This window comes from Coregonus lavaretus (genome assembly GCF_964263955.1).
Source record: "Coregonus lavaretus genome assembly, contig: HAP1_SCAFFOLD_1280, whole genome shotgun sequence".
Taxonomy (NCBI): Eukaryota; Metazoa; Chordata; class Actinopteri; order Salmoniformes; family Salmonidae; genus Coregonus; species Coregonus lavaretus.
In genome coordinates, this window is record NW_028157062.1 from 28,468 (window position 1) to 49,337 (window position 20,870).

At 44.1% G+C, this 20,870-nt stretch overlaps 1 protein-coding gene across 1 annotated transcript in view; it reads right to left on the reverse strand.

Annotated features, from left to right (window-relative positions):
• Window positions 1-480: 480 nt before the first annotated feature.
• Window positions 481-20,870, reverse strand: part of LOC311125846 (elongation factor-like GTPase 1) — a 95,023-nt gene continuing 74,633 nt past the window's right edge. Inside the window, exons 17-22 of the mRNA XM_084199875.1 lie at window positions 19,036-19,147; window positions 18,665-18,788; window positions 18,257-18,461; window positions 16,232-16,821; window positions 14,021-14,205; window positions 481-1,231 (exon numbers count right to left, since the gene is read on the reverse strand). Coding sequence (XP_084056001.1) covers window positions 1,043-1,231; window positions 14,021-14,205; window positions 16,232-16,821; window positions 18,257-18,461; window positions 18,665-18,788; window positions 19,036-19,147 — 1,405 coding nt within the window. The 3' untranslated portion in view covers window positions 481-1,042. The remainder of the gene's footprint in view (window positions 1,232-14,020; window positions 14,206-16,231; window positions 16,822-18,256; window positions 18,462-18,664; window positions 18,789-19,035; window positions 19,148-20,870) is intronic.

Here is a 20,870-nt window from a genome sequence, read left to right on the forward strand (position 1 = left end):
GAAGCCTTTTCATTCTATCATTCTATTGGCTGCGTAGCGCAGGCCCCCTTCTTAAAACAGAACTAATGCAATGCACACTGTTGAAAGCCTCTGTGAAAGAACACATGCATTCATTTAAAACATAGCATACACTTAATGTCTACATTTCTTATTTAAACATGTTTCTTAATTATACAATATCAAACATGTTTATTACATTTTACCTTTGGCATCTCCCCACATGTCATAATGATACATAAAATAATCCTACAGTGGCATGTGATCATAACGGTAACCATTCATTAGTCATTAAGCTGCCATATTATTTGATTTAGAATGGGAAGAGGTACCCAAATATCTATATATTTTTAATAATCTATAAAAATTAAGTAATTATTTTCTAAAATGCCATGCCTAAATGCCATCGCATCTCAGAAATGACCCACACACATCACTCCCGATTAATAAAAAATGAAAAAGACACAATTTTATTTATTTATTGCTTTCTGGTAAATACTGTACATTTTGGTTTATGTCTTGTACACATATGCCTTACCCAGAGCTCTAAACATAGCATATCAACAAGGCTATAGCTCGCTAGCGCGCTCCCCAAATAATTTAAAAACGTACAATCCCACTTTACATCATATTTGTGTTTTTCCAAATTAAATGCCGCTCTTCAGGGGGCTGGGTACTGCAATTCAATTAGGTTGAGAGCAGAAATTAATTCAAGCCACTTCACTTAACAGCAAAACTGGATTTGGACGGGAACACTCGTCAATTATGCATAGCTGAAAGGGATTCTCCCGGGTAAAGACACAGCTGCATGTGCAGCTATTAAAACCCATAGGGCCGGTTTCCCAGACACATATTAAGCCTATTCCTGGACTAAAAATATTTTTCTAAGGAGATTTTCAGGGAAAATACTCCATAATGTAAACGTATCAATGGTTCATTTTGAGTGACAGAGGGGGTAATGATGGGGGACAGTATCCACTGGATGCTCTTTATGGTGTCTGTCTCGGGTGTGTGCTGGTAGGAGTCAGTCAGGAAACTCACAGGCCTATTTGTTCTTGCTAAGTGTTCTCTGTTTCTCGCCGTGCTCCACTATCTTCTCCTCCACGTACAGTCCTTTGCGCCGGCGAACAGCGTTCATGTATTTCAGAGCCTGATTGGCCGAATCGGCCTTCTCTCCAAAGTGGAGGTACTCCTCTTCTGTGGTAGGAACCCAGGACGGATCACTGGAGATCACCTTGATACAGAGAGAGACAGAGACAGAGATTTAGTTTGAAGTACATAAAGAGAGAGATTTAGTTTGAAGTACATAAAGACAGATTTAGTTTGAAGTACATAAAGACAGAGATTTAGTTTGAAGTACATAAAGACAGATTTAGTTTGAAGTACATAAAGACAGAGATTTAGTTTGAAGTACATAAAGAGAGAGATTTCGTTTGAAGTACATAAAGACAGAGATTTAGTTTGAAGTACATAAAGACAGATTTAGTTTGAAGTACATAAAGACAGAGATTTAGTTTGAAGTACACCACTGACCAGGATAATGCTTAATAAAATGGCCTATAGATACAAAGATCAGGGCCTGTATCCCCAAAACATCTCAGAGTCAGGTCTGGTCATCCCTGTCCATATCATCTTATTCATTATGACTGAAAAGGCTAAACGGATCCTAGATCAGCACTCCTAATCTGAGACACCTTGTGGATACGGGCCCTGACCCATAAATCCATAAATATTAACTTAGATGTAATGCATGGAGCGGACAATGGTATCTACTCCACACGAGAAAGAACCCTGTCTTGGCTAAGCTTTGCTCAGCAGTGGTGGCAGACAAGGAAGGGATCATGAATACTGTTATCCAACTCAGCTTCTCCCTGTCCCGGTCTCTCTCCCTCTCCCTCTCTCTCTCTCTACCTCCCTCGCTCTACCTCCCTCGCTCTACCTCCCACGCGCTACCTCCCACGCGCTACCTCCCTCTCTCTCCCTGCCTCTCTCTACCTCCCTCTCTCTCCCTGCCTCTCTCTACCTCTACCTCCCCCCTCTCTCTCCCTCCCTCCATCAGGCTCTGACAATAGGGGGGGTTATAGAGATACATGTGTTCTTCCAAAGCAGCCAGTCACACTGACATCCAGTTCAACACTGTGTCACTGTGTTCTAGGGGAGAGAGACTGTGTGTGTGTGTGTGTGTGTGTGTGTTGGTGAGGGCCCGGCTATGTGCAACCTGCTGTGGAGATGAGGCAATGCCTTCTGCTGCTTCACACACACACACAATGCCACAATTACTGTACCAGTGTGTACGCGGGCCCCTGCACCTGGCCGTTAGGGGCCCCGAGCGACAGACTCTGGTTGCAGGCAACAGATGGGAGAAAGGAGGAACAACACCAGACAGATTATGAGGTGGCACGCACACACACACACACACACTGGGGAACCACTTGAGTAACATATATCTCGGCACAATTGGGTCCAGTAGGGCGAATGGGTGTGTGTTTCATTGTGTGTGTACGTGTGCAGGGTTAGAGTGGCGGGTGCTCAGCTCTAACTGTAACGGGGGGAATGTACCAACAGGGGGGCCGACACACACAAGCAAAGACACACACAGGTCTTTGATTTAATCTCCTCTCTGTGGCCCCTGTTGTGTGCATGGCTTCGGTTACTTATCTTTACAGGAGCCTTTGTCTCACTGCTGTGTGTGTGTGTGTGTGTGTGAGTGAGTGAGTGAGAGAGAGAACTTTTGTCACTGCGCTCCATGAAGCGTGTCATTGGGCCTCACGTACATTAGTCTGAATGAACACACACACACACACACACACACACACACACACACACACACACACACACACACACACACACACACAGCCTTACAGCAGATGCTAGTCCCTGAACTACAACACAATGGGAGGCACAAAAGTTCTGTCCTTGTCACAATACCTCTTTCTCATGCTAATCTAATGTAAGTCCATAACATTACACACATAGCTGCTAACACAACAATACAACACTCATAGAAGAGCTCTCCCTCTGTCACTAAACGCTATTCATATGTTAAATAAATATGAAGTCCATAGCAAATCAATGAGCAACTAAATGCTAACATTAGCTCGCATCTAATTTAAATAGACTAGATGTATAGAATAGATTCGATAGAAGAAAGGTGGAGTCTACTAAAACCCCATTGTCACTGTCTATGGAGTAGCTATCTATGTTGTCATGATTGTCTATGGAGTAGCAATCTGTGTTGTCATGATTGTATATGGAGTAACAATCTGTGTTGTCATGATTGTATATGGAGTAACAATCTGTGTTGTCATGATTGTCTATGGAGTAACAATCTGTGTTGTCATGATTGTCTATGGAGTAACTATCCATGTTGTCATGATTGTCTATGGAGTAGCTATCTATGTTGTCATGATTGTCTATGGAGTAACAATCTGTGTTGTCATGATTGTCTATGGAGTAACTGCCTGCATGGTCATGATTGTCTATGGAGTAGCTATCTATGTTGTCATGATTGTCTATGGAGTAACAATCTGTGTTGTCATGATTGTCTATGGAGTAACTGCCTGCATGGTCATGATTGTCTATGGAGTAACAACCTCTAACTGCTTCAGATAATGACAGAGTAACGTAAATGAAACCAGACAGACATGTTTTAACGAAGCTCACACAAAAAGGCTAACAACAATGTGGGGGGGGGGATCTAATACTGATTGACAGGCTGTGTGTTGTAATTAATTTGCATAGTGTGTGTGTCGCATCTAGTTTCAAGTTTCAACATTTATTCACCACGTGCACAGGATACAACAGGTGTAGAACAGTACAGTGACATTCTTACCTTGAGAGCTCTTTCCCAACAATGCAGTGATACTAATAATAATAGAATACATATAGACAGTTGAAGTCAGAAGTTTACATACACTTAGGTTGGAGTCATTAAAACTTAACAAACTATAGTTTTGGCAAGTCGGTTAGGACATCTACTTTGTGCATGACACAATTAATTTTTCCAACAATTGTTTACAGACAGATTATTTCACTTATAATTCACTGTATCACAATTCCAGTGGGTCAGAAGTTTACATACACTAAGTTGACTGTGCCTTTAAACAGCTTGGAAAATTCCAGAAAATGATGTCATGGCTTTAGAAGCTTCTGATAGGCTAATTGACATCAGTTGAGTCAATTGGAGGTGCACCTGTGGATGTATTTCAAGTCCTACCTTCAGACTCAATGCCTCTTTGCTTGACATCATGGGAAAATCAAAAGAAATCAGCCAAGACCTCAGAAAAAAAATTATAGACCGCCACAAGTCTGGTTAATCCTTGGGAGCAATTTCCAAACACCTGAAGGTACCACGTTCATCTATACAAACAATAGTACGCAAGTACACTGCTCAAAAAAATAAAGGGAACACTTTTATTATTATTATTTTTATTTATTTTTAAACAACACAATGTAACTCCAAGTCAATCACACTTCTGTGAAATCAAACTGTCCACTTAGGAAGCAACACTGATTGACAATACATTTCACATGCTGTTGTGCAAATGGAATAGACAACAGGTGGAAATTATAGGCAATTAGCAAGACACCCCCAATAAAGGAGTGGTTCTGCAGGTGGTGACCACAGACCACTTCTCAGTTCCTATGCTTCCTGGCTGATGTTTTGGTCACTTTTGAATGCTGGCGGTGCTTTCACTCTAGTGGTAGCATGAGACGGAGTCTACAACCCACACAAGTGGCTCAGGTAGTGCAGCTCATCCAGGATGGCACATCAATGCGAGCTGTGGCAAGAAGGTTTGCTGTGTCTGTCAGCGTAGTGTCCAGAGCATGGAGGCGCTACCAGGAGACAGGCCAGTACATCAGGAGACGTGGAGGAAGCCGTAGGAGGGCAACAACCCAGCAACAGGACCGCTACCTCCGCCTTTGTGCAAGGAGGAGAAGGTAGAGCACTGCCAGAGCCCTGCAAAATGATCTCCAGCAGGCCACTAATGTGCATGTGTCTGCTCAAACAGTCAGAAACAGACTCCATGAGGGTGGTATGAGGGCCCAACGTCCACAGGTGGGGGTTGTGCTTACAGCCCAACACCGTGCAGGACGTTTGGCATTTGCCAGAGAACACCAAGATTGGCAAATTCGCCACTGCGTCTGTGCTCTTCACAGATGAAAGCAGGTTCACACTGAGCACATGTGACAGACGTGACAGAGTCTGGAGACGCCGTGGAGAACGTTCTGCTGCCTGCAACATCCTCCAGCATGACCGGTTTGGCGGTGGGTCAGTCATGGTGTGGGGTGGCATTTCTTTGGGGGGCCGCACAGCCCTCCATGTGCTCGCCAGAGGTAGCCTGACTGCCATTAGGTACCGAGATGAGATCCTCAGACCCCTTGTGAGACCATATGCTGGTGCGGTTGGCCCTGGGTTCCTCCTAATGCAAGACAATGCTAGACCTCATGTGGCTGGAGTGTGTCAGCAGTTCCTGCAAGAGGAAGGCATTGATGCTATGGACTGGCCCGCCCGTTCCCCAGACCTGAATCCAATTGAGCACATCTGAGACATCATGTCTCGCTCCATCCACCAACGCCACGTTGCACCACAGACTGTCCAGGAGTTGGCGGATGCTTTAGTCCAGGTCTGGGAGGAGATGCCACAGGAGACCATCCGCCACCTCATCAGGAGCATGCCCAGGCGTTGTAGGGAGGTCATACAGGGCAGCAGGTAGCTTAGTGGGTAAGAGCGTTGTGCCAGTAACCGAAAGGTCGCTGGTTCTAATCCCCGAGCCGACTAGGTGAAATATCTGTCGATGTGCCCTTGAGCAAGGCACTTAACCCTAATTGCTCCTGTAAGTCGCTCTGGATAAGAGCGTCTGCTAAATGACCAAAAATAAAATAAAATAATACAGACACGTGGAGGCCACACACACTACTGAGCCTCATTTTGACTTGTTTTAAGGACATTACATCAAAGTTGGATCAGCCTGTAGTGTGGTTTTCCACTTAAATTTTGAGTGTGACTCCAAATCCAGACCTCCATGGGTTGACAAATTTGATTTCCATTGATAATTTTAGTGTGATTTTGTTGTCAGCACATTCAACTATGTAAAGAAAAAAGTATTTAATAAGATTATTTCATTCATTCAGATCTAGGATGTGTTATTTTAGTGTTCCCTTCATTTTTTGGAGCAGTGTATAAACACCATGGGACCATGCAGCCGTCATACCGCTCAGGAAGGAGACGCGTTCTGTCTCCTAGAGATAAACGTACTTTGGTGCGAAAAGCAACAGCAAAGGACCTTGTGAAGATGCTGGAGGAAACAGGTACAAAAGTATCTATATCCACAGTAAAATGAGTCCTATATCGACATAACCTGAAAGGCCGCTCAGCAAGGAAGAAGCTACTGCTCCAAAACCGCCATAAAAAAGCCAGACTACGGTTTGCAACTGCACATGGGGACAAAGATCATACTTTTTGGAGAAATGTCCTCTGGACTGATGAAACAAAAATAGAACTGTTTGGCCATAATGACCATCGTTATGTTTGGAGGAAAAGGGGGTAGCTTGCAAGCCGAAGAACACCATCCCAACCGTGAAGCACGGGGGTGGCAGCATCATGCTCTGGGGGTGCTTTGCTGCAGGAGGTACTGCTGTACTTCACAAAATAGATGGCATCATGAGGAAGGAAAATTATGTGGATATATTGAAGCAAAATCTCAAGACATCAGTCAGGAAGTTAAAGCTTGGTCGCAAATGGGTCTTCCAAATGGACAATGACCCCAAGGAAGGCTACCCGAAACGTTTGACCCAAGTTAAACAATTTAAAGGCAATGCTACCAAATACTAATTGAGTGTATGTAAACTTCTGACCCACTGGGAATGTGATGAAATAAATAAAAGCTGAAAGAAATAATTCTCTCTACTATTATTCTCACATTTCACATTCTTAAAATAAAGTGCTGATCTTAACTGACCTAAGACAGGCAATTTTTACTAGGATGAAATGTCAAGAATTGTAAAAAACTGAGTTTAAATGTATTTGGCTAAGGTGTATGTAAACCTCCGACTTCAACTGTATATACACACACACACACATACAGTGGGGAGAACAAGTATTTGATACACTGCCGATTTTGCAGGTTTTCCTACTTACAAAGCATGTAGAGGTCTGTAATTTTTATCATAGGTACACTTCAACTGTGAGAGACTGAATCTAAAACAAAAATCCAGAAAATCACATTGTATGATTTTTAAGTAATTCATTTGCATTTTATTGCATGACATAAGTATTTGATCACCTACCAACCAGTAAGAATTCCGGCTCTCACAGACCTGTTAGTTTTTCTTTAAGAAGCCCTCCTGTTCTCCACTCATTACCTGTATTAACTGCACCTGTTTGAACTCGTTACTTGTATAAAAGACACCTGTCCACACACTCAATCAAACAGACTCCAACCTCTCCACAATGGCCAAGACCAGAGAGCTGTGTAAGGACATCAGGGATAAAATTGTAGACCTGCACAAGGCTGGGATGGGCTACAGGACAATAGGCAAGCAGCTTGGTGAGAAGGCAACAACTGTTGGCGCAATTATTAGAAAATGGAAGAAGTTCAAGATGACGGTCAATCACCCTCGGTCTGGGGCTCCATGCAAGATCTCACCTCGTGGGGCATCAATGATCATGAGGAAGGTGAGGGATCAGCCCAGAACTACACGGCAGGACCTGGTCAATGACCTGAAGAGAGCTGGGACCACAGTCTCAAAGAAAACCATTAGTAACACACTACGCCGTCATGGATTAAAATCCTGCAGCACACGCAAGGTCCCCCTGCTCAAGCCAGCGCATGTCCAGGCCCGTCTGAAGTTTGCCAATGACCATCTGGATGATCCAGAGGAGGAATGGGAGAAGGTCATGTGGTCTGATGAGACAAAAATATAGCTTTTTGGTCTATACTCCACTCGCCGTGTTTGGAGGAAGAAGAAGGATGAGTACAACCCCAAGAACACCATCCCAACCGTGAAGCATGGAGGTGGAAACATCATTCTTTGGGGATGCTTTTCTGCAAAGGGGACAGGACGACTGCACCGTATTGAGGGGAGGATGGATGGGGCCATGTATCGCGAGATCTTGGCCAACAACCTCCTTCCCTCAGTAAGAGCATTGAAGATGGGTCGTGGCTGGGTCTTCCAGCATGACAACGACCCGAAACACACAGCCAGGGCAACTAAGGAGTGGCTCCGTAAGAAGCATCTCAAGGTCCTGGAGTGGCCTAGCCAGTCTCCAGACCTGAACCCAATAGAAAATCTTTGGAGGAAGCTGAAAGTCTGTATTGCCCAGTGACAGCCCCGAAACCTGAAGGATCTGGAGAAGGTCTGTATGGAGGAGTGGGCCAAAATCCCTGCTGCAGTGTGTGCAAACCTGGTCAAGACCTACAGGAAACGTATGATCTCTGTAATTGCAAACAAAGTACCAAATATTAAGTTCTGCTTTTCTGATGTATCAAATACTTATGTCATGCAATAAAATGCAAATTAATTACTTAAAAATCATACAATGTGATTTTCTGGATTTTTGTTTTAGATTCCGTCTCTCACAGTTGAAGTGTACCTATGATAAAAATGACAGACCTCTACATGCTTTGTAAGTAGGAAAACGTGCAAAATCGGCAGTGTATCAAATACTTGTTCTCCCCACAGCACATACATACATACATACATATACAGTACCAGTCAAAAGTTTGGACACACCTACTCATTCCAGGGTTTTTCTTTATTTTTACTATTTTCTACATTGTAGAACAATACCCAAGGCATCAACATGATGAAATAACACATATGGAATCATGAAGTAACCAAAAAAGTGTTAAACAAATAAAAATATATTTTAGATTTTAGATTCTTCAAAGTAGCCACCCTTTGCCTTGATGGCATTCTCTCAACCAACTTCATGAGGTAGTCACCTGGAATGTATTTCAATTAACAGGTGTGCCTTATTAAAAGTTAATTTGTGGAATTTCTTTCCTTCTTAATGCGTTTGAGCCAATCAGTTGTGTTGTGACAAGGTATACAGAAGATAGCCCTATTTGGTAAAAGACCAAGTCCATATTATGGCAAGAACAGCTCACATAAGCAAAGAGAAATTACAGTCCATCATTAATTTAAGACATGAAGGTCAGTCAATCCGGAAAATTTCAAGAACTTTGAACGTTTCTTCAAGTGCAGTCCCAAAAACCATCAAGCACTATGATGAAACTGGCTCTCATGAGGACCGCCACAGGAAAGGAAGACCCAGAGTTACCTGTGCTGCAGAGGATAAGTTCATTAGAGTTATCAGCCTCAGAAATGGGCAATTAACTGCACCTCAGATTGCACCTCACAGAGTTCAAGTAACAGACACATCTCAACATCAACTGTTCAGAGGAGACTGTGTGAATCAGGCCTTCATGGTCGAATTGCTGCAAAGAAACCACTACTAAAGCACACCAATAAGAAGAAGAGACTTGCTTGGGCCAAGAAACACGAGCAATCGACATTAGACCGGTGGAAATCTGTCATGTGGTCTGATGAGTCCAAATTTGAGATTCTTGGTTCCAACCGCCGTGTCTTTGTGAGACGCAGAGTAGGTGAACGGATGATCTCCGCATGTGTGGTTCCCGTGACGCATGGAGGAGGAGGTGTGATGGTGCTTTGCTGGTGACACTGTCAGTGTTTTATTCAGAATTCAAGGCACACTTAACCAGCATGGCTACCACAGCATTCTGCAGCGATACACCATCCCATCTGGTTTGCACTTAGTGGGACTATCATTTGTATTTCAACAGGACAATGACACAAAACACACCTTCAGGCTGTGTAAGGGCTATTTGAACTAGAAGGAGAGTGATGGAGTGCTGCATCAGATGACCTGGCCTCCACAATCCCCCGACCTCAACCCAATTGAGATGGTTTGGGATGAGTTGGACCGCAGAGTGAAGGAAAAGCAGCCAACAAGTGCTCAGCATATGTAGGAACTCCTTCAAGACTGTTGGAAAAGCATTCCAGGTGACTACCTCATGAAGCTTGTTGAGAGAATGCAAAGCTGGCATCAAGGCAAAGGGTGGCTACTTTGAAGAATCTAAAATATATTTTGATTTGTTTAACACTTTTTTGGTTACTACATGATTCCATATGTGTTATTTCATAGTGTTGATGTCTTCACTATTATTCTACAATGTAGAAAATAGTAAAATTAAATAAAAACCCTTGAGGTGTGTCTAAACTTTTGACTGGTACTGTATATATATTATAGAATACATAATAAAAGTAGTGTCTCTTCTGCTTGGCGATTCATGCAGTGTGACATCAGGTCAGACCGTAAAGCTGTCTACTAGGCCTGTGTGTGTGGTGTCTCTTCTGCTTGGCGATTCATGCAGTGTGACATCAGGTCAGACCGTAAAGCTGTCCACTAGGCCTGTGTGTGTGTGTGTCACCAGGCTGCACACGCTCATTAACAACGGCCAGCGCTCTTGGCCAATTAAATTAGCTGACCTGGAACAATAACCACTTAAACCCCCAGACAGACAGGCGGGCAGGCAGACACGCGCACACACACACACACACACACACACACACACACACACACACACACAAAAGAAGAAGCACATAATACACATCACATACAGTTCCTTCGGAAAGTATTCAGACCCCTTGACTTTTTCCACATTTTGTTAGGTTACAGCCTTATTATAAAATGAATTAAATTGTCCCCCCCCCCCCCCCCCATCAATCTACACTCAATACCCCATAATGACAAAGCAAAAACAGGTTTTTAGAAATGTTTGCCAATACAAAAACTTTAATAAAACGGAAATATCATTTACATAAGTATTCAGACCCTTTACTCAGTAGTTTGTTGAAGCACCTTTGGCAGCGATTACAGCCTCGAGTCTTCTTGGGTATGACGCTACAAGTGTGGCACACCTGTATTTGGGGAGTTTCCCCCATTCTTCTCTGCAGATCCTCTCAAGCTCTGTCAGGTTGGATGGGGAGTGTTGCTGCACAGCTATTTTCAGGTCTCTCCATAGATGTTCTATCAGGTTCAAGTCCGGACTGGCTGGGCCACTCAAGGACATTCAGAGACTTGTCCTGAAGCCACTCCTGCGTTGTCTTGGCTGTGTGCTTAGGGTCGTTGTCCTGTTGGAAGGTGAACTGAGGTCCTGAGCGCTCTGGAGCAGGTTTTCATCAAGGATCTCTCTGTACTTTTCTCCGTTCATCTTTCCCTCGATCCTGACTAGTCTCCCAGTCCCTGCCGCTGAAAAACATCCCCAGAGCATGATTCTGCCCCCACCATGCTTCAGTGTAGGGATGGTCCCAGGTTTCCTCCAGATGTGACGCTTGGCATTCAGGCCAAAGAGTTCAATCTTGGTTTCATCAGACCAGAGAATCTTGTTTCTCATGGTCTGAGAGTCTTTAGGTGCCTTTTGGCAAACTCCAAGCGGGCTGTCATGTGCCTTTTACTGAGGAGTGGCTTCCGTCTGGCCACTCTACCATAAAGGCCTAATTGGTGGAGTGCTGCAGAGATGGTTGTCCTTCTGGAAGGTTCTCCCATCTCCACAGAGGTACTCTAGAGCTCTGTCAGAATAACCATTTGGGTTCTTGGTCACATCCCTGACCAAGGCCCTTCTCCCCCGATTGCACAGTTTGGCCGGGCGGCCAGCTCTAGGAAGAGTCTTGGTGGTTCCAAACTCTTCCATTTAAGAATGATGGAGCCCACAGTGTTCTTGGGGACCTTCAATGCTGCAGACATTTTTTGGTACCCTTCCCCAGATCTGTGCCTGGACACAATACTGTCACTGAGCTCTACGGACAATTCCTTCGACCTCATGGCTTGGTTTATGCTCTGACATGCACTGTCAACTGTGTGACCTTATTTAGACAGGTGTGTGCCTTTCCAAATCATGTCCAATCAATTTAATTTACCACAGGTGGACTCCAATCAAGTTGCAGAAACATCTCAAGGATGATCAATGGAACTGGATGCACCTGAGCTCAATTTCTAGTCTCATAGCAAAGGGTCTGAATACTTATGTAAATAAGGTATCTGTTTTTTGTTTTTAATAAATTTGCAAAAATGTCTAAAAAGCAGTTTTTGCTTCGTTATTATGAGGTATTGTGTGTAGATTGCTGAGAAAATATGTTTATGTAATCCATTTTAGAATAAGGCTGTAAAGTAACAAAATGTGGAAAAAGTCAAGGGGTCTGAATACTTTCCGAAGGGGTCTGAAATTATTGCCCCCCCTTGATAAAGATGAGCAAACATGACTGTATAAAACAAATTATAAAAATACTGAGCTACACAGTACATTGTATTAGGCTTGGGAGGTATCCAGATTTTCAAAATGTCATACTGTTCTTCTGCCATCCTGGGATTTACGGTATTACCGGCATAGCACACAAGGGGGCGCAAAGAGAAGAAAAAGCCCATTGGGCCTCTATTACCGGAATGCTAACAAACTTAGCACAAGTAATAGCGAAATCACATATACTCTGTTAGCTAAATGCTAACAAGCGAAAACGAACAAACTAATTGCAAATATAGGCAAATCCAGCTCATAAAGTTATACATGCATAGCTAGTTACCGAATGTCATTTTCGATGAATGTGGACATTTACAAGCGTAAGTGAACAAGAGAAATTGTGAAAATGAACAAAATGTGCTTGGGGTTATTGTCTTACTGGAAGATTCACTTGCGGCCAAGTTTCAGCCTCCTGGCAGAGGCAACCAGATTTTGGGCCAAAATGTCCTGGTACTGGGTAAAGTTCATGACGCCGTTGACCTTAACAAGTGCCCCAGGACTAGTAGAAGCAGAATAGCCCCATAACATCTTAGATCCACCACCAGTTTGTACAGTAGGTATGGGGTTCTTTTCAGCTAATGCATTCTCATTACGACGTCAAACACACCACTGGTGTGTGTGGCCAAAGAGCTCACACATAACTGAAGACACAGATATTTGCATAAAAATATTAACATGGGTGCTAAAAACATCCATGCCAGTTCAGTCATTTATTGTAAGGCACCTCAGAGTCAGGCCTCCCAAATTTAACCCCATTTCATATATAGTGCAGTACTTTTAGCAAGGGCTCTGGTCGAAAGTAGTGCTCTATATAGGGATTAGGGAATAGGGTTACCAGGTGAAAAGTAGTGTACTATATTGGGAATAGGGTACTCGGGTCAAAACTAGTGCTTTATATAGGAAATAGGGTGCCCGAGTCAAAACTAGTGCTCTATATAGGAAATAGGGTGTCCGGGTCAAAACTAGTGCTCTATATAGGAAATAGGGTGCTATTTTGGATGCAGACATAGAAAAGACAGTTGTTTGAGGTTTCAGTGTCGACGGTCCACAAGTTCAGAAAAGGTCTAATGAATTGACCTGCCTACAAACAGAGATCCATTTTCACAGATCCAATACCTGTTCTTTAGTTACAGGGTCTGGTTTCATGACCAGGTTTTGAGGTGGGTTTTAATATACCATGTTTTTTTTACCCCTTACCCCTTTCAGATATAAACAAGAAGGTATACAGAAGATTTTTGTCAGTATATGAAAGGGGTAAAATAAGGATGAGCCAGAGATTGTCAGAGAAGTCATGTATTGATGTCAATGGGAGACTAGTTAGGATTCACCCCATACTGAGTTCTAGAGAGACAAGGGTGAAATAAACACTGATCCTATTTCAGCATTGTGATTTCCTTTATTTATGAAGCCATTCAATTATTAAGAGCTAAAAATAAAAGCACCTATTTTCAGACTGATGAGTTGCAGCTCACAACCCCCCCCCCCCCAAAAAAAAAGACCTGGCCAGATGGCATGGAGTGAGCCTGGCATGTGTTTGTGTGTGCATTTGTATGTGTGTGTGTTGTGTGTGTGTGTGTGTGTGTGTGTGTGTGTGTGTGTGTGTGTGTGTGTGTGTGTGTGTGTGTGTGTGTGAGTAAGTGAGTGAGCGTATGTGTCTGCACAAGGAAGCACATGACTGGGTGTATGTGTGTGAGCCTCACCTCCCAGTGGCTGAAGACCAGTTGTGGACTAGCCAATCCACTGGTCCTCTTGCGTATCTCGTCTGCGAATCCGAAGCTCTCGGCCACAGGAAGGACCGCCTTGATGATGAACATCTCCGTCCCCTCCTTCATCTCCTCCTGTAACACACGGCCCTCTCTCTTCCCCAGGACCCCGTACACACGACCTGGACACACACACACACACACACACACACACACACACACACACACACACACACACACACACAGATTTGCACATACAGAGGCACACAAACAGGACAATTAGTAGAAGTGGCTTAACATGTGTACTCTGTCCATGTGAACAGTGTGGCTGGCTATACACAGTCTAATCAGATGATTGTTTGTATGAAACGATGTGGTCAATCTAATCGAACTATTGATGTATTTATATGCATGATCTAATCAAACTATTGATTACATCTAAAAAATGCACACGATGTAATGAAAGCAATGATCAAGTCTATTTCTCCACTAAATGGTATAAGACCTTGTAGTGAAGTAAACATCTATTTTAATATACATCATGTAATTAAAATATGGATCACATTCATCGATACTAATGAAACGAAGTTTTCCTAGTGGGGGTATATAGAGCGGAGAGCATTGGTATTCACAACAAGCTATTAGAAGAGCTTGACAAACGACCCATTTAAAGGGATGCTAGCATTGCAAAAGTGAGTAAAAATAAATATTGTTTCTGAAATGGGCTCATAATAACACACTTCATTCTGGTGATTTGGCTGGCTGAGCGCTTTTTCTGGACATGGATGTGACTGCTAAACATGCTGTTCAGATATGGTTTATTATCTGTTTATTGATTCTCCCTAACATAAGTTGGGCAAGGCTAATTTTAATCTTAATGATGACCAAAAGTAGTGCACTATACAGGGAAATGGGTGACATTTGGGACGCACCCTTAGAAAACAAGAGTTGGTGATCATTTACACTACACTCCAAAGACAAATGTTAGAATATTTCTCGAGCATGGATAGTAATAATGGGGGTGGTTACCAGGCAATATTTTCTGTTAATAAATATCAACCAATACTGTATCATCATGAATGTTTTCTCTACATTTTAGTGGATGAGTTAAGAGATTTGGGATGGGATAATATACAGTGGGGGGAAAAAGTATTTAGTCAGCCACCAATTGTGCAAGTTCTCCCACTTAAAAAGATGAGAGAGGCCTGTAATTTTCATCATAGGTACACGTCAACTATGACAGACAAATTGAGATTTTTTTTCCAGAAAATCACATTGTAGGATTTTTTATGAATTTATTTGCAAATTATGGTGGAAATAAGTATTTGGTCACCTACAAACAAGCAAGATTTCTGGCTCTCACAGACCTGTAACAACTTCTTTAAGAGGCTCCTCTGTCCTCCACTCGTTACCTGTATTAATGGCACCTGTTTGAACTTGTTATCAGTATAAAAGACACCTGTCCACAACCTCAAACAGTCACACTCCAAACTCCACTATGGCCAAGACCAAAGAGCTGTCAAAGGACACCAGAAACAAAATTGTAGACCTGATTTTCTGGATTTTTTTTCTTCTCATTTTGTCTGTCATAGTTGACGTGTACCTATGATGAAAATTACAGGCCTCTCTCATCTTTTTAAGTGGGAGAACTTGCACAATTGGTGGCTGACTAAATACTTTTTTCCCCCACTGTATAATATTACTAGTCCAATGGACTCCTATCACACTAGAATGTGAGTTTTGTGCAGCAACTTCACCCTCCACCTGGTGTTACATTCTTGGTAATTTAGTTGTCATGTTGTGGCTTGAATGTCCTGACAAGATGTATCACAGTCATTTGTATCTTGAATAAAAGTTTATATATTTCCCTCAACCTCCTGTGTGGTTTATAATGCAGTAATGCCTCCAGGAAAGATTGAAGAAGCAGACTTGAAGGGGTGTGTGTGTGTTGTGTTTTAGCTATTTACCTAAGACATCAGTGGTTAGTTTGTGTTTTGCCCAGTGTGTGTTCTATCGTGTGAGTCTGTGTGTTCTATCATGTGTGTGTGTCTGTGTGTTCTGCCGTGTGTTTGTATGTTCTATCGCGTGTGTGTCTGTGTGTTCTATCGTGTGTGCGTGTCTGTGTGTGTGTTCTATTTTGTGTGTGTGTGTCGTATCGTGTGTGTGTGTCTGTGTGTTCTATCGTGTGTGTACTGCTAAGCCTCTTACCTAACACCTCTGCTGTAGCCATTATCTCACAGGTATACATAGCAGCCATGAGTCTCTGAGGTTTGGCCTGGAACGCGTGTCGACAAGCCTCCTTCACAGCAGCTATGAGCTGGCCAGAGAACGGCCCGTAGCAGTCCACTAGCCCGGCCCCAACCTCCGCCCTGCGTCTCCCCTGGCTCGCCCCAGCCACGGCACCCTCTGCCTGGGGAGGCGTCTCACCCACTACCCCTGCCTTGCCTGAGGCCTCCTGCTGACCTCCAGCCTCACCGGGGCTTTCGGAAATGGACGCTGATGCATCATGGGAGTTGGCGTCTTCTTCAGTCACAGACTCCAGGTGGGTCCCCTGGGTGGGGAAGTTAATGTCCCATCTCTCCACGGAGAAGCAGACGCCCATGAGGGGCTCCTCGCACATGGGACCAGAGAGGGTGGCGAGCTGGAAACCGCTGACAACGCTGTTGTCAAAGTCTCGGATGGAGCCAGCCTCAGCTTTCTCCCCTCCCTCATTCTCTCCCTTCTCTCGTTCGAGGCAGTGCCACACGGACGGTCTCTGGTACCCCTCTACGCTGTTCAGTAGGATGTTTGGTCCATACCTAATAAGAACAACAAGGCCGTATTAATTACCATGAAATACCTGCATAGCAAACCATTTCATCTCATATAAAATAACACAAAATGTCATCCCATATGAAATATCCTGAAATACCTGCATACCATCCCATCCCAACCCACATGAAATACCCTGAAATACATGATATAAACAAAAGTATGTGGACACCCCTTTACATTAATGGATTCCACTATTTCAGCCACACCCGTTGCTCACAGGTGTATAAACCGAGCACACAGCCATGCAATCTCCACAGACAAACATTGGCAGTAGAATGGCCTTACTGAAGAGCTCAGTGAATTTCAACATGGCACTGTCATAGGATGCCACCTTTCCAACAAGTCAGTTTCTTCACATTTCTGCCCTGCTAGAGCTGCCCCAGTCAACTGTAAGTGCTGTTATTGTGAGGTGGAAACGTCTAGGAGCAACAATGGCTCAGCAGCAAAGCGGTAGGCCACACAAGCTCACAGAACCGGACCGGCGAGTGCTGAAAAAAATGGTCTGTCCTCGGTTACAACACTCACTACTGAGTTCCAAACTGCCTCTGGAAGCAACGTCAGCACAATAACTTTAGTCGGGAGCTACATGAAATGGGTTTCCATGGCCGAGCAGCCGTACACAAGCCTAAGATCACCATGCACAATGCCAAGCGTCGGCTGGAGTGGTGTAAAGCTCGCCGCCATTGGACTCTGGAGCAGTGGAAACGCGTTCTCTGGAGTGATGAATCACGCTTTACCATCTGGCAGTCCGACGGACGAATCTGGGTTTGGCGGATGCCAGGAGAACGCTACCTTCCCCAATGCATAGTGCCAACTGTAAAGTTTGGTGGAGGAGGAATAATGGTCTGGGGCTGTTTTTTATGGTTCAGGCTAGGCCCCTTAGTTCCAGTGAAGGGAAATCTTAACGCTACGGCATACAATGACATTCTAGACGATTCTGTGCTTCCAACTTTGTGGCAACAGTTAGGGGAAGGCCCTTTCCTGTTTCAGCATGACAATGCCCCCGTGCAGAAAGCGAGGTCCATACAGAAATGGTTTGTCTAGATCGGTGTGGAAGAACTTGACTGGCTTGCACAGAGCCTGACCTCAACCCCATCGAACACCTTTGGGATGAATTGGAACGCCGACTGCGAGCCAGGCCTAATCGCCCAACCTCACTAATGCTCGTGGCTGAATGGACGCAAGTCCCCACAGCACTGTTCCAACATCGAGTGGAAAGCCTTCCCAAAAGAGTGGAGGCTGTTATAGCAGCAAAGGGGGGACCAACTCCATATTAATGCCCATGATTTTGGAATGAGATGTTTGACAAGCAGGTGTCCACATACTTTTGCTCATGTAATGTACCTGCATACCATCCCAACCCATATGAAACACCCTGAAATACCTGCATACCATCCCGTCTCAACCCATATGAAATACCTGCGTGGTCCGAAGGCCCATATCCGGTCCACTGCGTTCCTCCACTTCCTCCCCTGCAGCAGGGCCTCCAGCCTGCTCTTCATCCCCATCAGGGCATCCAGGGTCCGGGTACTCATGTCCAGGGTCCTCCCCTCCCTCTGGGCCTGACCTGCCTGCTCCAGGGTCCGGATCAAGTCAGCACTATCCTCCAGTAGAAGAGTCACCTCTACACAAAACAGGACACTTTATGATCAGGATCAGGGCCCAGATTCACAAAACCTTCTTAAGAAGAAATGTCTTCTTAACTGGCATTTTTTCCCCTTAACTATAGACTTAAGAAGAAAGTTAAGTCTGACAACAACAAACATCAACACACACTGACAAACCCACACACACCCTCACAAACTCAACCACCCAACTCTCTTTCACCTTCGGGTAGCGGTATGGCCCGTACCCCCACGGTGGCCTGTCTGTTGGGGGTGGTGAGGGTGACCAGGCCACTGGGGTCCAGGTGCAGGGTGTCTGACTCTTTCACCTGGTGGAGCACAGCCACCTACGCGCACACACACACACACACCACACACGAGAACACACACACGAGAACACACACACACACAGAAGAGTAGGGTTAGATAGTTGTAAGTCGCTCTGGATAAGAGCGTCTGCTAAATGTCTAAAATGTAAATGTAATAGTGCACATAGATTGCTGCTGCCTCTTCAATTGTAGTACACTACTAGTATGTGGGGTGTCGTTTGAGATGTCAACAGATCTGTTAAAAGATACACACACACACACACACCTTCTGTTGTTTCCCCAGGTCTTCATTGACCATGTCCACTTTGGGTGGTCTGATCACGGTCTCTCTGAATGGGATGATCGGCTTGGAGGCGCTGATCTCAATCTTGGCAAACCTGGAGGATGAGAAGAACACAGAGACTCAGATATCAGGTTCCCAAAACTCTGGGAAATGTCCAAATATTCCCAGGTTTTCCAGAAATCCCACTTGGAAGATTCCTGGAATCAGGCGTAAATAAGCAGACATTCTGGAATCCTCCATCCTGGATTTCTGGAAAAACTGGAAAAAAGTTAGTGGAATTTTGTAACCTTACAAAGATGTGTACAGTCGAGAATGACACAAGTATTGCTCTTCACAAAGTTTGCTGCTTCAGTGTTTTTAGATATTTTTGTCAGATGTTACTATGGTATACTGAAGTATAATTACAAGCATTCCATAAGTGTCAAAGGCTTTTATTGACAATTACATTAAGTTTATGCAAAGAGTCAATATTTGCAGTGTTGACCCTTCTTTTTCAAGACCTCTGCAATCCGCCCTGGCATGCTGTCAATTAACTTCTGGGCCACATCCTGACTGATGGCAGCCCATTCTTGCATAATCAATGCTTGGAGTTTGTCAGAATTTGTGGGTTTTTGATTGTCCACCCGCCTTTTGAGGATTGACCATAAGTTCTCAATGGGATTAAGGTCTGGGGAGTTTCCTGGCCATGGACCCAAAATGTCGATGTTTTGTTCCCCGAGCCACTTAGTTATCACTTTTGCCTTATGGCAAGGTGCTCCATCATGCTGGAAAAGGCATTGGTCGTCACCAAATTGTTCTTGGATGGTTGGGAGAAGTTGCTCTCGAAGGATGTGTTGGTACCATTCTTTATTCATGGCTGTGTTCTTAGGCAAAATTGTGAGTGAGCCCACTCCCTTGGCTGAGAAGCAACCCCACACATGAATGGTCTCAGGATGCTTTACTGTTGGCATGACACAGGACTGATGGTAGCGCTCACCTTGTCTTCTCCGGACAAGCTTTTTTCCGGATGCCCCAAACAATCGGAAAGGGGATTCATCAGAGAAAAGGACTTTACCCCAGTCCTCAGCAGTCCAATCCCTGTACCTTTTGCAGAATATCAGTCTGTCCCTGATGTTTTTCCTGGAGAGAAGTGGCTTCCTCTCTGCCCTTCTTGACACCAGGCCATCCTCTAAAAGTCTTCACCTCACTGTGCGTGCAGATGCACTCACACCTGCCTGCTGCCATTCCTGTGCAAGTTCTGCACTGGTGGTGACCCGATCCCGCAGCTGAATCAACTTTAGGAGACGGTCCTGGCGCTTGCTGGACTATCATCTGATCACTCTTCATAACATTCTGAAGTATATGCAAATTGCATTCATAAAAACTGAGGCAGCAGACTTTGTGAAAATTAATATTTGTGTCATTCTCAAAACTTTTGACCACGACTGTAGTGAGGAGATGGAAATACTCACATGCAGCCACACAAATAAAGTTGGCCTCCCTGAGGGAGTACAAGCAGGACAACCTATGCATTGCAAATGTGCTGTATTACTTACTTCGTACGAGAGCCAGAACAAACTAAACAGAGTCCTACACATACAGTGAGCGAAAAAAGTATTTGATCCCCTGCTGATTTTGTACGTTTGCCCACTGACAAAGAAATTATCAGTCTATAATTTTAATGGTAGGTTTATTTGAACAGTGAGAGACAGAATAACAACAAAATCCAGAAAAACGCATGTCAAAAATGTTATAAATTGATTTGCATTTTAATGAGGGAAATAAGTATTTGACCCCCTCTCAATCAGAAAGATTTCTGGCTCCCAGGTGTCTTTTAT